The following is a 19,944-nucleotide window of genomic DNA, read 5'->3' as shown; positions in this document are numbered from 1 at the left end:
TCTATCGGTATATTTTAAGGTGGGTGTAGGTCCAATATTTTTGTGTGTTACAAACATCAGCACAAACGTATAATACCCTCCCCACTATAGTGGTGTAGGGTATAAAAAGTAAGTACTTACATTTTTTGCAAGACATTATTACACTCCTTCTATTTAATGCAGACAGTATGTGGTAGTCATTAAAAAGTAAGTTTTGAGTACGCAAAGTCAGTACAATGTTTTTGCTGGGATGTAATGAAAACAACTAGGAGGCTAAGTAATTCCGTGTTAAATTCGACTAACTTTAACATTTATTACTTGATTTTAGCAGTAATTTTTGATAAATTTATTATTCGTAGCAAAAAGTTAGAATTAAAGTACAAAGTACGTATATGTATAACTTAAATATTATTTTTTATTTACATAAACAATAATTAACATGTAATAAATTGTACACATTAATAATTCTTCATAAGTACATGAATTAATGTAACTTCAAAGAAAACAAGTCAAGGTCGTTTTAATGATAGCCTATTCAAATTTCTTAATATACATATATGAATGTATATACGTATACTTATACATTTGACCTCATTATAGCCACTATCAATATAAGCGGTATTATACGTTTGATGGTAACATTGACAACAGCTATGAGCTTTCCAAATGTATACCAAGCAGTAAAATTATAACAAATTATTATAAAATATCACTTACCCCCGACCGTAAATCCATTAGTGTATCATCATCTACAATACCTAATTCCTCCCAAGATCGAGGAGGTGGTGGTTGAACCGGACTTTGTTGTTGTTGACAATGTATTTTTTTCTCTTGAGTTTCCATCCACAATGGTTGAGTGCTACCGGGAGAAGGTGTATTTAACTCTTCGGTCTTTAAACTAGCTCGCCTAGCAGTTAAAGCACGATTCGGTGAAGGATCTCGTTGTAAATTATGCAAAACCTCGATTTCTTTATGAGCCGTACGTGGACTTATAATATTATCCACTGGACTAATACTTAAACGTTTGAAGGGTGATTTTGGAGAGTCCTTAGGAGATTTTGCGGGAGACTTGGGGGAAGTAGTTTGGGAGGAAGCTGCTGGGGAAGGAGTTTTTGAGGTTGATCCAGAGGACTTTAAAGTTTGTCCAGATTTGGGACGCGTTAAAGGTTTGGTATTATCATTTGGTATATCTAATGTTAAAATTGAAGTTTTACTGGAGTCAACAGTTGTGGGTGGAGATTGTAATATGAATGTGGGTTGATTGTCATCATTGACATGCTTTACCATATCATCTTTCTTATCTGTTTGTGTAAATAACTGTTGAAGATTTTGCGTTTGCTGCTGCTGTTGTTGTTGTTGATGATTGTTATTGGTTGTTGAATTTGCATCACTATCAGGCGTGCGCATTTTAACTACTTCCCCACCAAATGTTACTCGTTTTGGGGTACGAGAGGGCGTTGATGGCGTTACAATGGTAGTGTAATATTCTTGTTTAGGTTTTTCCTCTTCCATATCATCAGAATCACTTAATAGCTTTACTAATGACGATGACGACTCACGTAGACTTTTAGCACTTGCTAAACGACCGCAAATTACCTCATCTTCTAAACTGTTGGGACAGGTTTCAGCTAAAGATTTATGGCACATTTCCGGCTGTACGATACAAACGTCATCATCTTTTGCCTCTAAAATACGCATTGTCAAAGTGTCGTCATTTATTTTAATTTCAGTTTCCATTATAACCTTGGCCGGACAAGCAAGGACGGCTTCATTAGTACACTGCTCTTCTAGTCTGACATCTTCCTCCTCGGAAGAACGCCAGCAATTAGCAAGTTTTGACGGCTTATTAGCAGCCATTAAACGCCAAGTATTCGTATTAGATTCGGAGGATATAAAATTGGCATTGGTGGGTTGTATTAAACCCTCTTCCTGCCCTGATAAACCATAAACATTACATAACAAATCAAATTCTCGGTAAGCACCATGTGACATATACTTCATAAACTCGCCTTCACCTATAAGTTCACGCATTTTACGCAATACCTTAAGAGTGATTTCCTGGTGTGTCACTTGTCCCATCTTTTGCACTAACATATCGATGGTGGTTCTTAGTATGAAGTGACTCTTAGGAGTGTGTAGAGTTGATTGAACTAATGCTGGCAATGACAGCATAACGCCACAAGTTAAGCGACCACCAAAAGGTTCATTAGTTATTTTTTGATTAAGACCAATATCTAGAATTTGTAACATTATGGTCTCAGGCATAGCAGTTTCCGCCAAATATACCCTTAAACAATCTAAAGCGCCCTTACGTACCGTGGGGGCCTGATGGCCCAAATTCTCTACTAACTGCCCTATAAGAGGTTCCATATAAGAATCAGCTCTTGATTTCATTACCACTAATACATCCACAAAAACCCTAAGGGCATGTTGACGCACTTGCCACTCTGGATCTTTTAAACGTTCTAGGAATTCAGAAAACATTACACGTGGACATATAGTATCGGGTAATTTACGTGTTCTTAAAATATGCTCCCACAGTGGTGTCAATTGTATGGTAGTAACCGTACTGGATGATGTAGCTGCTCTATTTGTTGGTGGTAAACCAGCAGAATTACGCATGGTTTTTATTCCAGTCGGTGCGGTATTGTTGTGAAAAATTCTATAATTTTCTTCTTTTTTATTTTGGTGACGTTGCTGCATAATGCTATTTCCAAGTTTTTCATTAGTAATACAATTTTCTTTATTGACGTTGTTGTTATTGTTATTTAAAGAAATAACCTCCGGTTAATTGTTTCCTTAAACTTCAACCTTATTTCACAATGGCCTTTCTTGCTAAAACAACACACATTGAAACACTTGAAAATATATTTCGAAATTGAAAGAATTATTATATTTATATTCTCTTTTCCTATATTTTATATTGCTTTATATGTTTATTAAAACACGCTATTTAGAAATATATTTTATGTTATTTAATCACTTTTCAATTTTTATATTATTTTCTTTTTATATTATTTTTTCCTTTATCATTAATCACTATGTTCAACCACCGTTGGCGTTATATTTTTTAACCGTTACTTTCACTTCAAAATTCTCCATATGACTGAGAGTTTTACTGTTTTACACTTGCTTTTTGTTTGTAGTCCTAACAGGTGAGTGTGAGAAAGTCAAGTCACAAACTGACCATTAGAATGTAAAAGGAGTGAGAGAGAATTTGTGCTATGAATGGTATTGCCAGAATTAAAGGGTTTTGAAATGATGGTAAAATGAAACCCACAAATATTAATATGAAATTCTGAAATAATTATGTTTTATACTTGGGTCATATTCACAACAAGTAAGAGTACTATTTTCGGATTATGCCTAATCTTATATACGCACCATCAAATTGTGTATCCAGTTATGAAGGAAGGTGGGGTCAGTTATGGCCCTTGTGCAAAATTTTATCACGATTGCTGTCTAATTAAGTTATTTATGGCTCTTCAAACTGTATTCCGGGAGTCCACTTGTATGGAGGTTTGGTGAAATCGTGGACCGATCAGTAGAAAATAACTGTGCGAAATTTCAGCTCTGTAGCACCTTCGTTATAGTACCTATCAACACAGATGGACGGACAGAGTGACGGACATTGCTAGATCGCCTACATTTTTGGGGGTCTATGACCAATATTTCGATGCGTAACAAACGGAATGAACAGAATTCCTATCAAAAACTTTGAAAAGTAATGAGTTCACTACTTATTCATTATCATTTTGACTCATTATTTTAACACTGTGATACAAGCACTCACTTACAAACAACTACTTAAATAAGTGCTTATAAGTTGTTTTTTTTTTTTTAATGAAAGTCATTACAAGAGTACTTAAAAGTATTGCAGATTGTATGTCGAAGTATGTTATTGTTTAACTACATGTCATTACCGAGTTTTTGCTCGGTTAATATGAATTTTCTGATGATAGTTATAAAAATTAATTAAATAACGTCACTTCAATATTCTATAAACATGTAGGAATATATAGTCGGGCATGGCCGACCATATAATAACCTACACCAGTGAGTATCTTAAAAATGTGCTTTGCTTTTTTGCTTTGCTTTTTACCTTAATTACGACATATTTTAACAATTTGTTTAGAAAAGAAATTGTCTAAAAGAGGTGTTATATGGGGCCAAGGGTAAATATGGGCATATCTTTTTAAATTTTGTTGGAGAGATTTACGTCTACATTAAAGTTATTTATGCAGAATTTTATCGTGATATTAGTGTTAATAAGTGAGTTTTTTCCTTCAAGTCATTTTCTGAAGGGGTATTTATGTGGGGGCTTGGGTCCAATGAGGTCCGATCATTGTGAAAATCGGCAGTATCATTTAGACTTATATAAAACTAAAATTTGCCGCTTTTTATAGATATACTAAAACATTTAACATAATTATGAGCTCAAAAAACCTATTAGGGGGTACGGTTTTAGGGGGCTAAGCGAAATAATCGACCAATTTTAATTATTTTCAATAGGCTTCGTACTTGGGTCAAAAGAAGGGTTTGTGCCAAATTTGATCATCAATTATCTTGAAAATTGGGACCTGTGGCGTGCGCACAAGGTTTACATGGGCACATAGACGGACAGACAGCCGGACGGACGGACGGACAGACGGATTCTGTGCTTTTGAGCCAATAGGTATACTATACTTTAAGGTGGGTATGGGACCAATATTTACGGGTGTTACAAACATCATCACAAACGCATAATACCATCCCCACTATAGTGGTGTAGAGTATAAAAATCCTTGTTTTACGATTCCCTTTGAATTTATTAAATTTACTTTTAAATTAAGTTTCCTGTGATATCCTAAATTTTACAAAAAAAAAATCAGAAGAGTAAAATTTAAAAGAATAACAAATTTAAAAACTGAAATATTTTTATGGTTAAGGAAAAGGGTAAAAATCAGTTTGGATGTTATTTTAAAAACTCAACACTTAATCCACAATTTCATAAACAACCCTGTGCATTATATAGTTGTATATTGACCTTTCAAAGAGTTTAAAGACATGCGCCTGTCTGAAATTAAATGTTTATTTTTCCTTTTTTGTTTTTGTTTCATTTTTCTTTAAATTATACTGTAACCAATCCTGTTGCTTTATATTTTGTTTTGTTTAGTTTTCCTAAAAAAAAAACACAAAAACCTGAAACTGTCAAAACTCTTTTGTTTACTTGCTTTTAAGTTTGTTTTACATTTTGTTTTCGAGTTTACGTTACAACTGTCAAACTAACATTTTAACAATTACAAATGGTCATGCCAGGAAAATTTCCAATATACACATACAAACACAAGTTGTTAATACAGACATTTGTTTGAAACTTATTTTCAATGTTTATACCAGTAATTCTTTTAAGAAATGTGTCAGTTACAATAAGGTTAAGTTAACTTTAACTTAAGTTATTACTAACATTTATAAATTTATCAAATGCTAAAAGTTTAGTAAGTGAGATGTGAACAATACGTTTTGCGTGTGTTTCGCATTTCAAATTGTTGCATGATTTGTGCCAAAAAAAAAAAATGTTTTAAATATCTTTAGATGTAATTTAGGATTTTTGTTATAAAATGTTAGTGTGCCAATTAATATTTGAATTATACGGTACAATATTACATGAATTTGAGTACAAAAACAAAACGTTTGCAATTGCTTAATAACTCATACAAAGTTACTATCAAATAATTTAATACAGTATATTACATAAATATTTGGCACAATGAAAATTTAATTGAAATTAAGAGGTAGCATAAAACTTTCAAAATGTTTTGTATATTCAAGCATCAAGGCGATATTGGACTTTTTATGGGGACCTGGCTCAATTATGGATCAAATTTTACAGCATTTGAGAAAGTGATCAATTTCGTAGAAAACATAATTTTGTTTTATTTTTTAAACAACTTATTAACGAACTGATTTTCAGTGAGAGGTGTTAATTGGGGTTGGAACAATGGTGATCCTTAAGAAATTTAGGGGGGAAATTTTAGTTTTTATAAAAGTTGTTTATGACGAATTTTGGGTAGATACATAAAATAACCCCTGTAAAATTATTCTTACGATTTCTACATAATATACATATTTTTAACCATACCCCCAATCCCATGGGGGTACATTTATATCGAGGCTAGTATTGTGATACAAAACAAACTTTATGAATAATTAATATTTGTGGAGAAATTAAGCTTTTTATCTTCTGTGTTCATCTGTCGAACGGACAGATGGTAGAGTCCAATAATGATATAATTTTGTGCGACCAACACTTCGTTGTGTTAAAAGTGGAGTGACAAAAAGGAAACATACTCATCTTTCTTGGTGAAGTTATAATGGTATTGGTTTGGTTTAAGAAATCTTAAGATCAAATTGCTGTTCCCCAGTAAGCCCTTTGTGTGCTACGTTATCTAATGCCACCAATCTCGCCTTAATTCATCATACCCTAGACTTTACTTTACCATCTTTATTAATTCCCTTTTGTGGATCCGATTAGATTTTATATCCTTTTTATATAAGTTTGTCGTTCTGTGTGTAACACCATCTAATCATCTAAGACCCAATAAATGGGTCCTTGTGAAATTCTTAATCGATTTAGCCATGTTCCTACGTCTGTCTGTCTGTTGAAAGCACGATAGAGTCCGAACGGAAAGAGCTAGAGGGTTGAAATTCCTCAAATGTTTCTTATGGGTAAGGTTTGTTTGGTATTGAAAATTACCAATATCGGTCCGTGTTTTTGCATAGCCTCCATACAAGTGACCCTTCGAACAACAGGTCATACAGTCATAATTGTTGTAATAGTATAGTAATAGTATGAGCCAAAATCTATTTACCAAATTTTATGAGGATAGGTCTATAATTATATAAGGTCCCCTTCAGAAAATGACTTTAATGCTCTTTACTGACCTAAAAATACGAGCATAGCCATGAAAATTCGATATAAGTATGTTTATTGAGAGCAAGATCTCTATACTGAATTTAATGAGGATCGCTCCATAATTGACCCTATCTCCCATTTAAGGTCCCCTTCAGAAAATGACTTTAACTCTCATTAATGGCCTAAAAGTACGAGTATAGCCATGAAATTCGACATAAGTAAGTTTCTTACGAGCTGCGATCTCTCTACTACATGTTATGAGCATACTCCAATCTAAGGAACTCTCACTACTGACTTAAAAATACTAGTATAGCGATGAAATTCTACATAAGTAAGTTCCTCTATCTATCTAATCTATACCAAATTTAGTGAGGATCGCTCCATAATTGAATTGATAATTGAATTTCGACATAAACAACTTTTATAAGAACAGAAATCGCTCCACAACATAATTGAACCTAGCCCTCATATATAAAGGCGCCTTCAGAAAAGTACAGCGATGAAAATCATCATAAAACAGTTTTATAGGTACATATAACTGACGCTAGCCCCTATATAATGGAACCTTATATAGGTAAATGGTTTTACTTAGTTAAAGTACGAGTATAGTGATGAAATTCGATATAAACAAGTTCTATACAAAACAAAACCTATGTATAATATTTTATAAATATCGGTTCTTAATGAACCATACCCGGATATATGGTAGGGTTCTATAAATCGACTTTCGAATAATCGAACAATCGACTTTTTGTCGAAAAAAGTCGAAAAGTCGAAGTCGACAATTTTGTTCAAAAAAATTCGATAACTCGACTATCGTCTGTGAAAAAAGTAGAAAAGTCGACTTTGTTAATAAAAGTCTGATAGTCGGAAAGTCGAAAAGTCGATAAGTCGAAAAAAGTCGAAAAGTCGAATAAAGTCGAAGAAAGTCGAAAAGTCGTAAAAAGTCGAAAAGTCGGAAAAAGTCGAAAAAAAGTCGGAAAAAGTCGAAAAGTCGGAAAAAGTCGAAAACTCGAAAATTGTATAAAAAAGTCAAAAATAGTCGGAAATTTTAAAAAAAGGGGAAAAAAGTCAAAAACTCTAAAATAGTCGGAAAAAACTCGAAAAAAGTAAAAAAATAATCGGAAAAAATTCGAAAGTCGAAAATAGTCAATAAGTCGAAAAGTCGAAAAAAGTCGGAAAAAGTCGAAAAGTCGACTATTTATAAAATACCTATAGTCGAAAAGTCTAAAAGTCAACATTTAATTAAAAGAAAAAATTCGAAAAATCGACTTTTCATAAAATGCAAAAAGTCGAAAAGTCGACTTTTCGTTTCAACTATAGAACCCTTTAAAATGCGAATACAACGATGAAATTTTAATCAAATAAATGAACCGAAATGTTTCCACCAAATTTTACGACAATCGGTATTTAAAAATTAATATTTTGTTTATTCGAAAGAGCTCGTTACATAATTGAGTTAAGCCCTATCCCAAATATCACCCTGATGATGTAGGGGAGCATTCATTTTACGGCAAACGGTTTTGGGTATATTAGATTCGGCATAGCCGTTTATATCACTCTTACTTGTTATTTCTATAAACGAAGTCATACCTTCTATACCTAACATTTCTGAACAAAATATAATCCTTTTTAGAGTCGTCTGTATAAACTCTGGTTAATTATCTGTGAATTAGATCTGAGAGGAATGATTGTAGTACATCTCTTTATCTCAGAATATGTTAATACTTGATAAAGTCTCTAATAAGCGATTACTAATTGCTTATTAGAGACCTTTACTCTCCAAAATACCTTGACTATTTCTATAAATATTAATCTCTGCCAAACTCTCTATCTCCATTAAACATATTCCTCTGATTGTTTATTTTGACCCTGATTTATTCTCAATGATCATGTGGCTTTTTGATCAGATCCTACATTATCTGGCAATTCGCCGATTAGTCCTCATTTTCATTAATTCTTAGTTATGCATTCCGGTCAATCACCAAATAAAACTAAGTTATTTTTTTAGAATATATTAGTGTATGCTAAAAAGGATAATATCCTGCGATAACCTTCGAAAACACTTTTTCCACTTTTCATCAACAATTATACGTCAAAATGAAGTGTGTAGTGAAGTAATATCCATAAAAAGTCCTGCGGTTTAATTTTGTACGTGAAAGGGATATACCATTGCATCATCCATATTTTCCAAATAAAAACAAAATTTATAAAAAATTATTTTTAAAAAATTTTTATTTATTTTCTAAGAAAAAAATTTGTTATTCGTTTATAGAGTCTATTACAAAACTAAAAACAAATTGTTTACTATTCAAAAAAATTGTTTTCTTTTTTTTTTTTTGTTCATACAAAAACTACTGTAATAACTAAAGAAATTTGAATACAACAACTTAGAGACAATAAAAAAAGGAAAAATTTTGATAAGTATTTGTTTTTTTACAAAGTAATTTGTTCGTACATAAAATAAGCTAAAAGGATAAGGAAACTTAAAGCTTTTTTTTTAAATTAGATTTAAAAAATATATAAATAATATTGTTAAAAGCTTAAGCACTAATTATTATATAAACCTTATGGCAAGATTTTTTTTTAAACAATTATTAAATTACAAAGTGATTTTTTATAGATTTTGTATTTCTAAATGTATGATTTAAAATAAAATATTTTATAACTATAGTTCTATACAAAAAAAAAAAAAAAAAATAATATAGCACACAATTTTTTTAAGAATTTATAAGTTCGTATTCGTTTAAATAAACTTAAAGTGAAGTATTAAAAAGATTTTTTACAGTTTCCTATATTTAATTAATAAATTCTAACTTAATGTTAATAATGTCTATAGTTAATTGTTGTTTATAACTTATATAGTTTTGATTTATTATTTGAAATTGTTTTAAACTAAAACTTATGCACAAACCTATAACTTTTATTTTGTTGTCTGCTTTTCGGAAAATATTATTTGTTTTGTTTGGCTTGTTGCTATGTGTGAATATTGCTATATAATTTAGGACACAAACCTTGATACAAGGTGATTCATATACACATTATTTGTTGCTTGTTTTGTTTTAAATCTTTACGTTCTTTAATTACAGCTAAATGACTTAATTTTATTTAATCTTAGTTAAGTTTTAACATTTATTCGTAATTATAAATCTATAATATCTTAGTGATCAGTTCTTTTTGTTTAAGAAGTTGAGTTAAAAAAAAAATTGTTCGTTTACTTTTAAAAGGCACTGTTAGTTTATATGGAAGACTTTTTTTAAATAATTTAGTTTAGATCATTTTAAAATGAAATGGCTTTAAGAAATTTAGATCTAATTTAGAATTATAAAGACTTTTGATTTCTTTGAAATACATGGCAGAAGAAAAATTGGAAAAAATAAATAAAAACGCATTTACAAAAGCTTAAACAAAATTTTATAAAATCTAATAAAACCTAAACTAATACTATTACTAAGTGCAAAAAACAGTTAACACAGCATTTTGTTGCTATTCTATGTATATCTTATTTTAAATTTTTCTTTCTCTTTAACTATTTCTCTTTCTGTTTAGCAATTTCAATTTTAAATTCTCTTTAAAGCTTTACTCTCCAAAATACCTTGACTATTTCTATAAATATTAATCTCTGCCAAACTTTTTATCTCCCTTAAACATATTCCTCTGATTGTTTATTTTGACCCTGATTCATTCTCAATGATCCTGTGGCTCTTTGATCAGATCCTACATTATCTGGCAATTCGGCTATATCTTTAAATACTCCTACTAAACTTTCAAAATTCGGACCCCAATTTAGTAAATATTCCCAACCCATGGGTGGCGGGGCTGTGGGTGAAGCTGCACTGTTGACTTGTCTATATAAAGCACCCATATGTGTTGATACATCATCATCGCTGGCTACCAAAGTACTAAGTGATCCCCGGAAAGAGGAATCGAAACCATCAAATGAATGCGGAGGCATGGGAGGAGCCTTAGCTACCGCTGAACCTCTGCTACCATCACCACTCATGGCTCGGCCTACGGGATTACGTTCATCGGGTATACTTTTGCTGGTGGAAAATTTGGCATCTCCATTAATGCTGTTGTTGTCATATTCGATTTCTGAACAAGTAAAACTGTCATTACCGCTTTCATCGGTGGATGTGGAACTGTGCGCATCGACATCTGTACTATGTAAACCACCACCCAATGATAAATGGTGTGCTCCCACAGGTCCTCTGGGTGCTTCACTGCTTGATGATACCGCATCGAGTGTAGAGACTAAACTTGATGTTCTAGGTCTGGCATTTAAACGTTCAATTTCTTCGGCTGTCAAACCCATGGGGGCTTGTGAGGCAGTTTGAGCCGATACTACTGGTTTTTGTCGACTTGCACTCGAACTTTGGCCCGAGAGTTGTGACATTACTGGACTATTTAGACTTCTCTCACTATTGCTGTGCAAAGCATCTTTTCCAACGCCTCCCGAACTGGAAGTAGTAGCCAAAAGGGCACTTTGTAGAGGTTTACCGGAAATATCATGCAATGTTAATATTCTCGGCTGTTGAGAACTCAATTCAGAACTGGGTGATAGTCTCGCTAATGGTGTACTTTGGTGCTGTCTAGGAGTACTAGAAGGTGGTGGCGGTTGATTAGCTTGTGGGGGAACTCCGCGTGGCACAAATGGTCCTCCAACACCATGTCTGGGAGAATGTCGATGTTGCTGTTGTGCTGCTGCTGACTGGTGTTTATGATGGGTATAAGAGGCTACAGGAGCTGGAGTAGCTTTATATTTACGAACTCCTCCAGCCTCCCGATAACCTTTGTAGTGATACACAATATCTATATCGGAAGGAGCTATAGAACTGGCATTTTCTAAATCGTAATGCTCTGGATACTCAGAGCCCATATCTACAGAACTGGCATGATCATGGGGATGATGTGATTGACTAGGTGGTGGTATGGGTGGGTGATGTTCATCACGTAGAGGGGGACTTTTACTTACCACCTCCCTTTCAATTATGTCTGGTCTTTGAGGTCTTTGCTGCTGATGTTCTCCGGGATTAATTTCTCGTTCTTTGAACTTTTTCGAAATCAATTCGGGACCTACCATATGATGACCCGGAACACTTCTGATCAAATCACCGTTATCATTGTGATAACCCACTTGAGCTTCATTGCCATGCATACCTCTGGACAAAACATGATCGGCAGGATTTTGTGAAACTCCAGCACCACCTAACATGGTAGAAGGAGGATTATGTTTGATTTTAAATCCAGGAACACCACAACTTAAACTGCCAATTTTTTCTTGCTTACCACGGAAACGATAGATGACGTAGGAGCCCAAAATTGCAACAACCAATATAACAAAGAATACTATTACAAGAGTAACACCTATGCTAATAGGATCAGCAACTTGGGCGGCACCAATACCCATGACACCAGCACAACCATGAGTAATTTTTCCACGTGACAATACTTCACTGAATACACTGCCGGAACCGTTGAAGGGTTGTATTTCGTTATTGATAGTGAAGTTCGCAAAACAACCTTCATAGTTCGTGGGCATGTGTTCTTGTAGTAGATATTCCCTTCGAACACCACCGACAGACAAAACCGTTAAATATGGATCCAAATAATCATGAACGCCGGCAAAATCTAATTCCTCTCCGGCACGAGCATCATCGATTATAATGCGTAAAATGCGATTTACCGAGTGTAGAGTTATATTATGCCATTTGCCATCGTTTAGTTTGGCTGGATTACTAATGGTCATATTGACTATACTATCTTGATTGGAGTAATACACCATTTTACCATTTTGTAGTTCCAAGGAAGTATAATGATTATTACTAGCCGCAAAAAGTAGCAGACCATTATCCTTGTAAGTGCGGAACATTAAACTTAGGGTCTTAGGAAGTTCATTGGTTTGAGCCAAGGCGGTTAAATTGTCATGATCAATGGTAAATCTGCGTTGTCTTGAGATGTCATACGACCAAATGCTATTACCCGCATATAGATTGTCCAACAACTGCATGCGTCTATGCTTTTCGGTGATTTTGAATTCTATAAAGGCGCCATCAGTTATACTAATGGGTTCCAAAGAATTCTGGCAATCAGGCGAAAGTAGACTACCACCACATTGACACATAGCCGTATCCCAGCGATCCATGCAACTACCGAAAGGACCACAAAGATTTGCAGTTAGATCTGTATTGGTCGATTGTATACAAGGGCCACCATTCAGATTGCGGTTACAGGTTATTGATATAGATCTCTGCTTAAGAGGTTGACTAAGATTAAGAGCGCGACCGTTAACAGAAACACTATGAACACAACCAACCAAATCGTCGGTGTGCAATTGGCCAGGGCGCTCTAAAACAGGATCTGCAGATATAAGACCTCCCAACAGTAATGGCTGCTTGTTGAAATTAAGTGTTCTAAAAAATAACAATTATTAGTTCTCAATTTGTGTTAAAATGTGTGATAAAATACTTACCCTATAGGACCCACATCGTCAGCATAGCATGTAGTATCTCCAGGACGACATTCTTCACATACATCGCCATTTTCTACACAATTGGCCACACTTAGAGACATCACACGACCATTGCGTGTAGCCGTAACTTTATGCCAATTACCATCAGCCAAATTCAACTGACTGCTACCACCCACCACCACAGTTGTTATGGCAGTACGAGCACCGCCAAATGAGAAGAATGCTTTTCCTCTTACCACCTCAATTGCTACGAAATCAGATCTTCCTCCAGATTGTATACCATAGTTATACATTAGTAAAGCATCCGGTTTTGTTGTAGCAAATACTATTGAAATGTCATTGGTTGCTGCATCCAAAGGTGGGAAAGTCATGAACGACAAATCACCAAAACCAAATGTAGTCTTCTCACAATGTCTACCATAGCGACCCTCCGAACAGGTACATTTATAACCAGGCTTTAGGGCCACACAAACGCCACCATGTAGACAAGGATTTGGTCGACAGGAATCAGCTACATGCTCACATTGATTACCACGGTAACCTGGACGACAGAGGCAGAAGAATGAAGAGCCATCGGGACTAGAACGGCATGAACCACCATTACTGCAAGGGTTACCGGAGCAGACATCACCTCTTTCCTGCTGGCAGTACTTTCCTTCACGATTGGCCGGGCAATTACATTGGAAATCGTAACCCAAACGACGGCATTGAGCATTACCATGACATGGATTTGGAGCACAAGGATCTTGTCTTTTATCACATTGTTGACCCATAAAACCATCTGGACATTTACAGACGAAATCATGTGTTACCAAAGGTCCACTAAAGATTAAAGATTCACTGTCGACAATATTCAATGTTTCTGAATCATGTAATCTTCTCTCAGAGGTGCATAAACCACCATTATCACAGGCCTGAGCAAATGAACAGGGATCATAACCGATAACCACATTGGTGGCCGTCTTTAGCAGTCTGGTAACAGCTTCACGTTTCTTGCTCAGGCGATCCACTAAGTAGTGTGGCAAGCGATAACCTTGATTAGCCATTTTTAAAGCAATCATAACCTCTAAATCGGTAGAATTATAAGTAGTATTACGCACACTATAAACCAATAAGTTTTCTGAAGAATCTACAGCTGATTTCATAAGATCTACAAAGTTACGGTAGTAAGAAGCCAAAAAGTTTTCGGCCGTCATGTTGCGTATAAGTACCGTAATGGAATTGGCTATAGTACTGTTGTCGAAATTTTGGAAACCAACGGTTACTGTGGAAACCACATCACCATGTTTACCATCATTACCCGATATGGAATAGGAGTAACCATTGTTCACTGAAGTTTGGTAAGTAGTATGTAAATCGCAGGCATTCGGTATGATCAACAACCCCATGTGACTAGACTGCGAACTAGGTATTATACGACATCTATAGTTGCCAGTTACATCAGCATCATTCGGATGTACATCTGCTATCTTTCCAATGGGCATATTGTCATTAAAGACATTTAGTAGTACATGTACTGTGCGTGAGGATGAAGGACTATCATTTTGATCCAATACTTTTATAATCAATTTGTGTTGGGCCTTTTGTTTGGGTTGACCATTATCTTCCACTTCTATGATGGCTTCTAATTCCGGTGTTTGTTCGCGATCAAAACTTCGTGTTGATTTCACTAAACCTGAATGTTTGTCTATGGTTATGAATGCCTTATGTTTACCTCCTATTAAATAGTACATAAAAGGACCACCGTTTGGTGGTAAGTCGGGATCCGTGGCTGAGAGTGTCATTATTGAGGTGCCAGCTGGTTCATTTTCAGAAATATAACCAATTAAACCATCATTGGGGAATGTAGGACCATTGTCGTTAACATCCAGTAGCTCAATTCTAACCATAGTGGTACCAGTTTGAGGAGGTAAACCAGTATCTATTGCGCCCACTACCAAATTATATTCTGGTACTTGTTCCCGATCCAGTTTCTTGGAAGTAGCAATTTCTCCAGTTTGTGGATCTACTTTAAAGGTTTGATTGATGTTGCCATTAATAATGGAATAGCTGAATTGATTATTTTGTGGTCTAACATCCTTGTCAACAGCCTTAACATTTACCACTTTACTACCCACTGCAGCAGCTTCAGAAATTTTGGCCATATACAAAGACTTAAGGAATTCTGGAGGATCATTGCCGTCCTGTATGGATATAATAACTTGAGCTTCATCGGTATCATTGCCACGTATGCTGCCATAGTTTTTAGCCATCACCGTTAAAACAGCACGACTTTGAGTTTCACGATCCAAGTGACGAGAAACGTATATAAAGCCAGTTGAGGGATTGATAGAAAACCCTTTATCATTACTGGAACCCACCAATAAATAGTAAACATTACCATCTTCTCCTGCATCTTTGTCAGTAGCTTGTATCGAACCCACGGGAGTTCCAACTTCTGCAGACTCCGAAACATCAAAATGAAAAACTGGTTGCACAAATTGTGGATAAAATTCATTGACACCTCTAATGTGTACAATAATTTTGCACATACTATGCATTTGTGAATCTGGATTGGCGGCCATTACTTGTAAAGTATATTCGTTTCTTTCTTCATAATCAAAACTAACCGAAGATGTTATTACTCCGGTGTTTGGATTGATGGCAAAGAAATTCTTACCCGAACCCGATGTTATGGAGTATCTTATAATGGCATTTTTGGGAGAGTCCTTATCTTTAGCTCGAGCTTTGAAAACATAACTATGAGCGGGTTTGTTTTCGGATATAAAAGCATGATATTCAGATTGATTGAACAGAGGAGGATTGTCATTGATATCAGTGAGTATTACGGTGAGCTGGGCCACTGCTGTTTTGGGTTTAAAACCTAGATCTTGTACTGAAATGTTTAAGTGATATTCTTGTATGGAATCATAATCCAAAGGTTGTAATATTATAACAGCTCCAGTTTCAGCATCCACTTTGAATTCAGATCTTTCATTACCGCCTGCTATGGCGTAGCGTAACATGCCATTCGGTCCTTCATCTCTATCCGTCGCAGATACTGTTAATATTGTTGAACCTATAGGTTCATTTTCTGGCACTATTACCTGATAACTTAAAGCGGTGAATTCTGGTAAATAGCGATTTTCACCAGTAACAATAATATGAACACGAGTTTCATCACTTTTCGAGGGTACACCATGATCAGATGCCTTTACAATTAGATAGAACAATGTATTGGGTGTCACTTCTAAGGCTTTGGATAGCGAAATCCAACCATCTTGATGACTGATGCTAAAGAAGTCGGTACCGTTACCTTGCTTAAACGAATATTCTATTTCTGCATTCACTCCCGTATCTAGAGAATCGTGAGCCTGTACTCTTACCACCCTTTGGCCAACACGGGCATGTTCAGGCACCGGAGATAAATACAATGATTTTTCAAATTTAGGAGCATGATTATTAGCATCGACTATGTTTATGTTAATCATACATTCTGAATATAAAGGTGGTTTTCCATTGTCTGTAGCTACAACTGTTAAGGTATAAACATTTTCCGGTGAGGCTTCATATTGTGAGTGTTTATATTTAATGGATTTCTTGCTAAATATTTCTCCCGTGGCAGGATCTATAGTGAAAATATCAGAAGGATGTTGCAGAGAAAATGATATAACCGAATTAGGACCATGTTTGTCTCTATCATTGGCCACCACCTGTCCAACAAATGCCACTGCTCTCTGTAATTCTGGGAAGTTGAAACTATAAAAGCCACGCTCAAATTCTGGTGCATTATCATTTTGATCTTGTATTGTTATGGTAATGGGAGTATCCGATCTCCAGGCACCATCTGAGGCAGTTATCTTCAAAATATATTCATCTTGTTCTTCACGATCAATATGACCGTTAACGGTAATATTACCACTTACAGAATCTAATTTGAATTTTTCACCAGGATTTTCTGTTAAAGTATAAATGGCATTAGCATTAACGCCTTCATCCAGATCCATGGAGGTTACTTGTATAACAAAACTGCCAATTTCGGCATTTTCAGTGACATTAACCGAAAATAGTCGGGTAAATTTGGGAGGGTTGTCATTTTTATCGAGTAGATTAAGGAGAACAGTAGCCGAACCAGTTAACTGCGGCATACCCTGATCAACAGCTTCCACGGTTAGTTCATAATGACTTATTTCTTCACGATCCAAGCGCATGGTGGTGTAAATCTCACCGGAGTCGGCATCAATTTCAAATGTACCCTCAAAATCATCTAACAAGCGATAAGTTACCTCACCATTATCCCCAGAATCACGATCATTTGCCTTAACTTTAACAATCGTTTGTGGAGGCGATTCTTCTTCCATAACTTCAGCATTATAAATGAGCTTTTCCATGACGGGAGCATTGTCATTGGCATCGGTAACATTAATAGTTAAAAGCATAACACTTCTTAAAGGCAAACGATCCGAGTCTAAAGCTTCTAACCAAATTTCATATTGAGAAGCCAGCTCATAGTCCAAACCATCTTTTCCTATAGTAACCACTCCTGTAGTTGAATCAATTCTTACCGCTTCTCCCAAATTACCACCAGCAATGGAATATCTAATATTACCAGCCGAACCTTTTTTGGGTGATGATGCTGTAATGGTGGTTATCTTTTTTCCCGGCGCCACATCTTCCGACAACATAAATTGGGTATTTGCCATGTAGTTGAAGGACGGAAAAGAGGAAGAAGGTTTCATCGATATCATTAGATCTGATTGAGAGGATTTTGAGGGAATGCCTTGATCGTAAGCATGAATCACTAAAGAATATTGTCTATTCAAATCTGAACCCAAATTTTGTTTAGTTTTAATAACACCAGTTTTGGCATTAATCGTAAAATACTCCACATCTTTACCACTGATATTATACATAACTAAAGCATTAAGACCCTCGTCATTATCTCGAGCCCAAGCTCCAAACACAAACTCATTTTGACCGGTCTTATCGGGTATATTAACATGATATTGATTGGCCTCAAATCGTGGCATATTATCGTTGACATCTCGCACACTTATAGTCAAGTTAACGGCGGTAGCACGTGGTTCTGTAGCAGAACTATCTTGAGCCATTAGAGTAAGAAAATATACAGCTGTTTCTTCTCTATCCAATATAGCAGCCGTAGTTATTTCACCAGTTTCGGCATTACAATGAAATCTTTCCAGTTTTTCTCCCAGCAGTGTAAAACGTATTTTAGCATTAAGTCCAGCATCTTTGTCAATGGCTATGGGTTGTATGACTTTGGTACCTATGGCTTGATTTTCCTGTACAGTTGCATGATAGGATTGACGCTCAAACTCTGGACTGTGATCGTTCATATCTTGAACTATGACTTTAACAATGCCAGTACCGGTTAAGGGAGGAGATCCTGGAAAAGAGAAAGAAATAATCAATTGAAAGTTTTTATAAGGAAGATATTAAATTCGTTATATTAAAATTATTTTGCCAGCAACGTAAAAATTTTGTCCATCTGTTTATACTTATTTCATGATCATTTATGCCATATCTATCTGTCCGTCCGTCTGTTTATCATCTGTCCGTCCATCCTATATATAAGTATACGTTTTTTTGATGACTTGTTCACAATAAGCCGTAACTCCAGTGAGTTTACTTCAAAAATAAGTTTAGTTTCTTACTGGTGGTACATTTTGAAATTTTTTATGCAAACAGGAATCCAAATTATGTAAAATTTTTGGTACTTATTAGTACCTCCTTTTGACATAAATTTCGACTTTTAAATTTGATGTTATAAATAAAACTATAATTACCTTAAGAGCACCTATCATTTGAAAATAGCTAAACTTTAAAAATAAATTCTATGTTGTTAAAAAGAAACCCCAAATAATATTTACCATTTTTTAATAAATATGTCTTTAGCTATCTAAAAATTTTTTTGATTTGTTTTTCTTGTTTGTTGAGCTTATATTGCCAAAGCAACAAGATGAATATCTAATTTCTATTTTTTTTTTTTTTCATTTTGTACATTTTGTTTAGTTAGCAGACAAAAAAAAACATATTTGTTATGTATAATTCTGTATTTTAAACCTGATCTTAATGCCTTAAGTATATGACCATATTTCAATATCACTCCCATGAACTTTTTTTTCGTTACTTTAGTTTTCTTATAGCTTCCAACACACAAACTGAAAAGCAAACAGAAAAAAAAAACATAACATAGAAGCAGTCCAAGTTATAAGAGCAACTAAAATAAAATTGAGGAAAAAAAAATTAAACCGCATCATATATAAGCAAGAATTTGCATAGCAAATGGTAACCCCTAGCAATGTAATTTTCATGGTTTTCTGCCATATCGAGTACAATAACAAACTAAACGCACATGCAATAAGGAAAAACAAAAATAGACTAAAATAATGGCAATGGCTAGAGAAAAAAAAACAACAACAAAATTAAAAACCAAATACTAAAACAGCAGCCTAAACAGATCGACTAGGAAATGTGGAATGAAAAAAAAAAACATAAACACATACTTTAACTTTGGTGGTCTATCTGTGGCCACAGCTAAAAACTTTAGCAATAACAGCAACAACAACAATATCACTAACTTCAAAAAAAGGTGCAA

General features: G+C 34.7%; 2 protein-coding genes across 2 annotated transcripts in view; both read right to left on the bottom strand.

The window, feature by feature from the left end:
* Positions 1–2,896, bottom strand: part of LOC119616100 — a 54,977-nt gene extending 52,081 nt beyond the window's left edge. The window contains exon 1 of the mRNA XM_037972278.1: positions 697–2,896. Coding sequence (XP_037828206.1) covers positions 697–2,682 — 1,986 coding nt within the window. The 5' untranslated portion in view covers positions 2,683–2,896. The remainder of the gene's footprint in view (positions 1–696) is intronic.
* Positions 2,897–9,588: 6,692 nt separating this feature from the next.
* The window catches only part of LOC119616093 (cadherin-related tumor suppressor), a 312,639-nt gene continuing 302,283 nt past the window's right edge, over positions 9,589–19,944 (bottom strand). Inside the window, exons 7-8 of the mRNA XM_037972269.1 lie at positions 13,347–18,732; positions 9,589–13,287 (exon numbers count right to left, since the gene is read on the bottom strand). Of these exons, the coding sequence (XP_037828197.1) occupies positions 10,518–13,287; positions 13,347–18,732 (8,156 nt within the window). The 3' untranslated portion in view covers positions 9,589–10,517. The remainder of the gene's footprint in view (positions 13,288–13,346; positions 18,733–19,944) is intronic.

The sequence above is a fragment of the Lucilia sericata genome, unplaced genomic scaffold (genome assembly GCF_015586225.1).
Source record: "Lucilia sericata isolate MDLA Ls3-8-SP2 unplaced genomic scaffold, ASM1558622v1 Contig000057F_arrow, whole genome shotgun sequence".
In the NCBI taxonomy this organism is placed as follows: Eukaryota; Metazoa; Arthropoda; class Insecta; order Diptera; family Calliphoridae; genus Lucilia; species Lucilia sericata.
The sequence above is the reverse complement of the archived record's forward strand: the minus strand, read 5'-3'. Positions and strand labels throughout refer to the sequence as shown.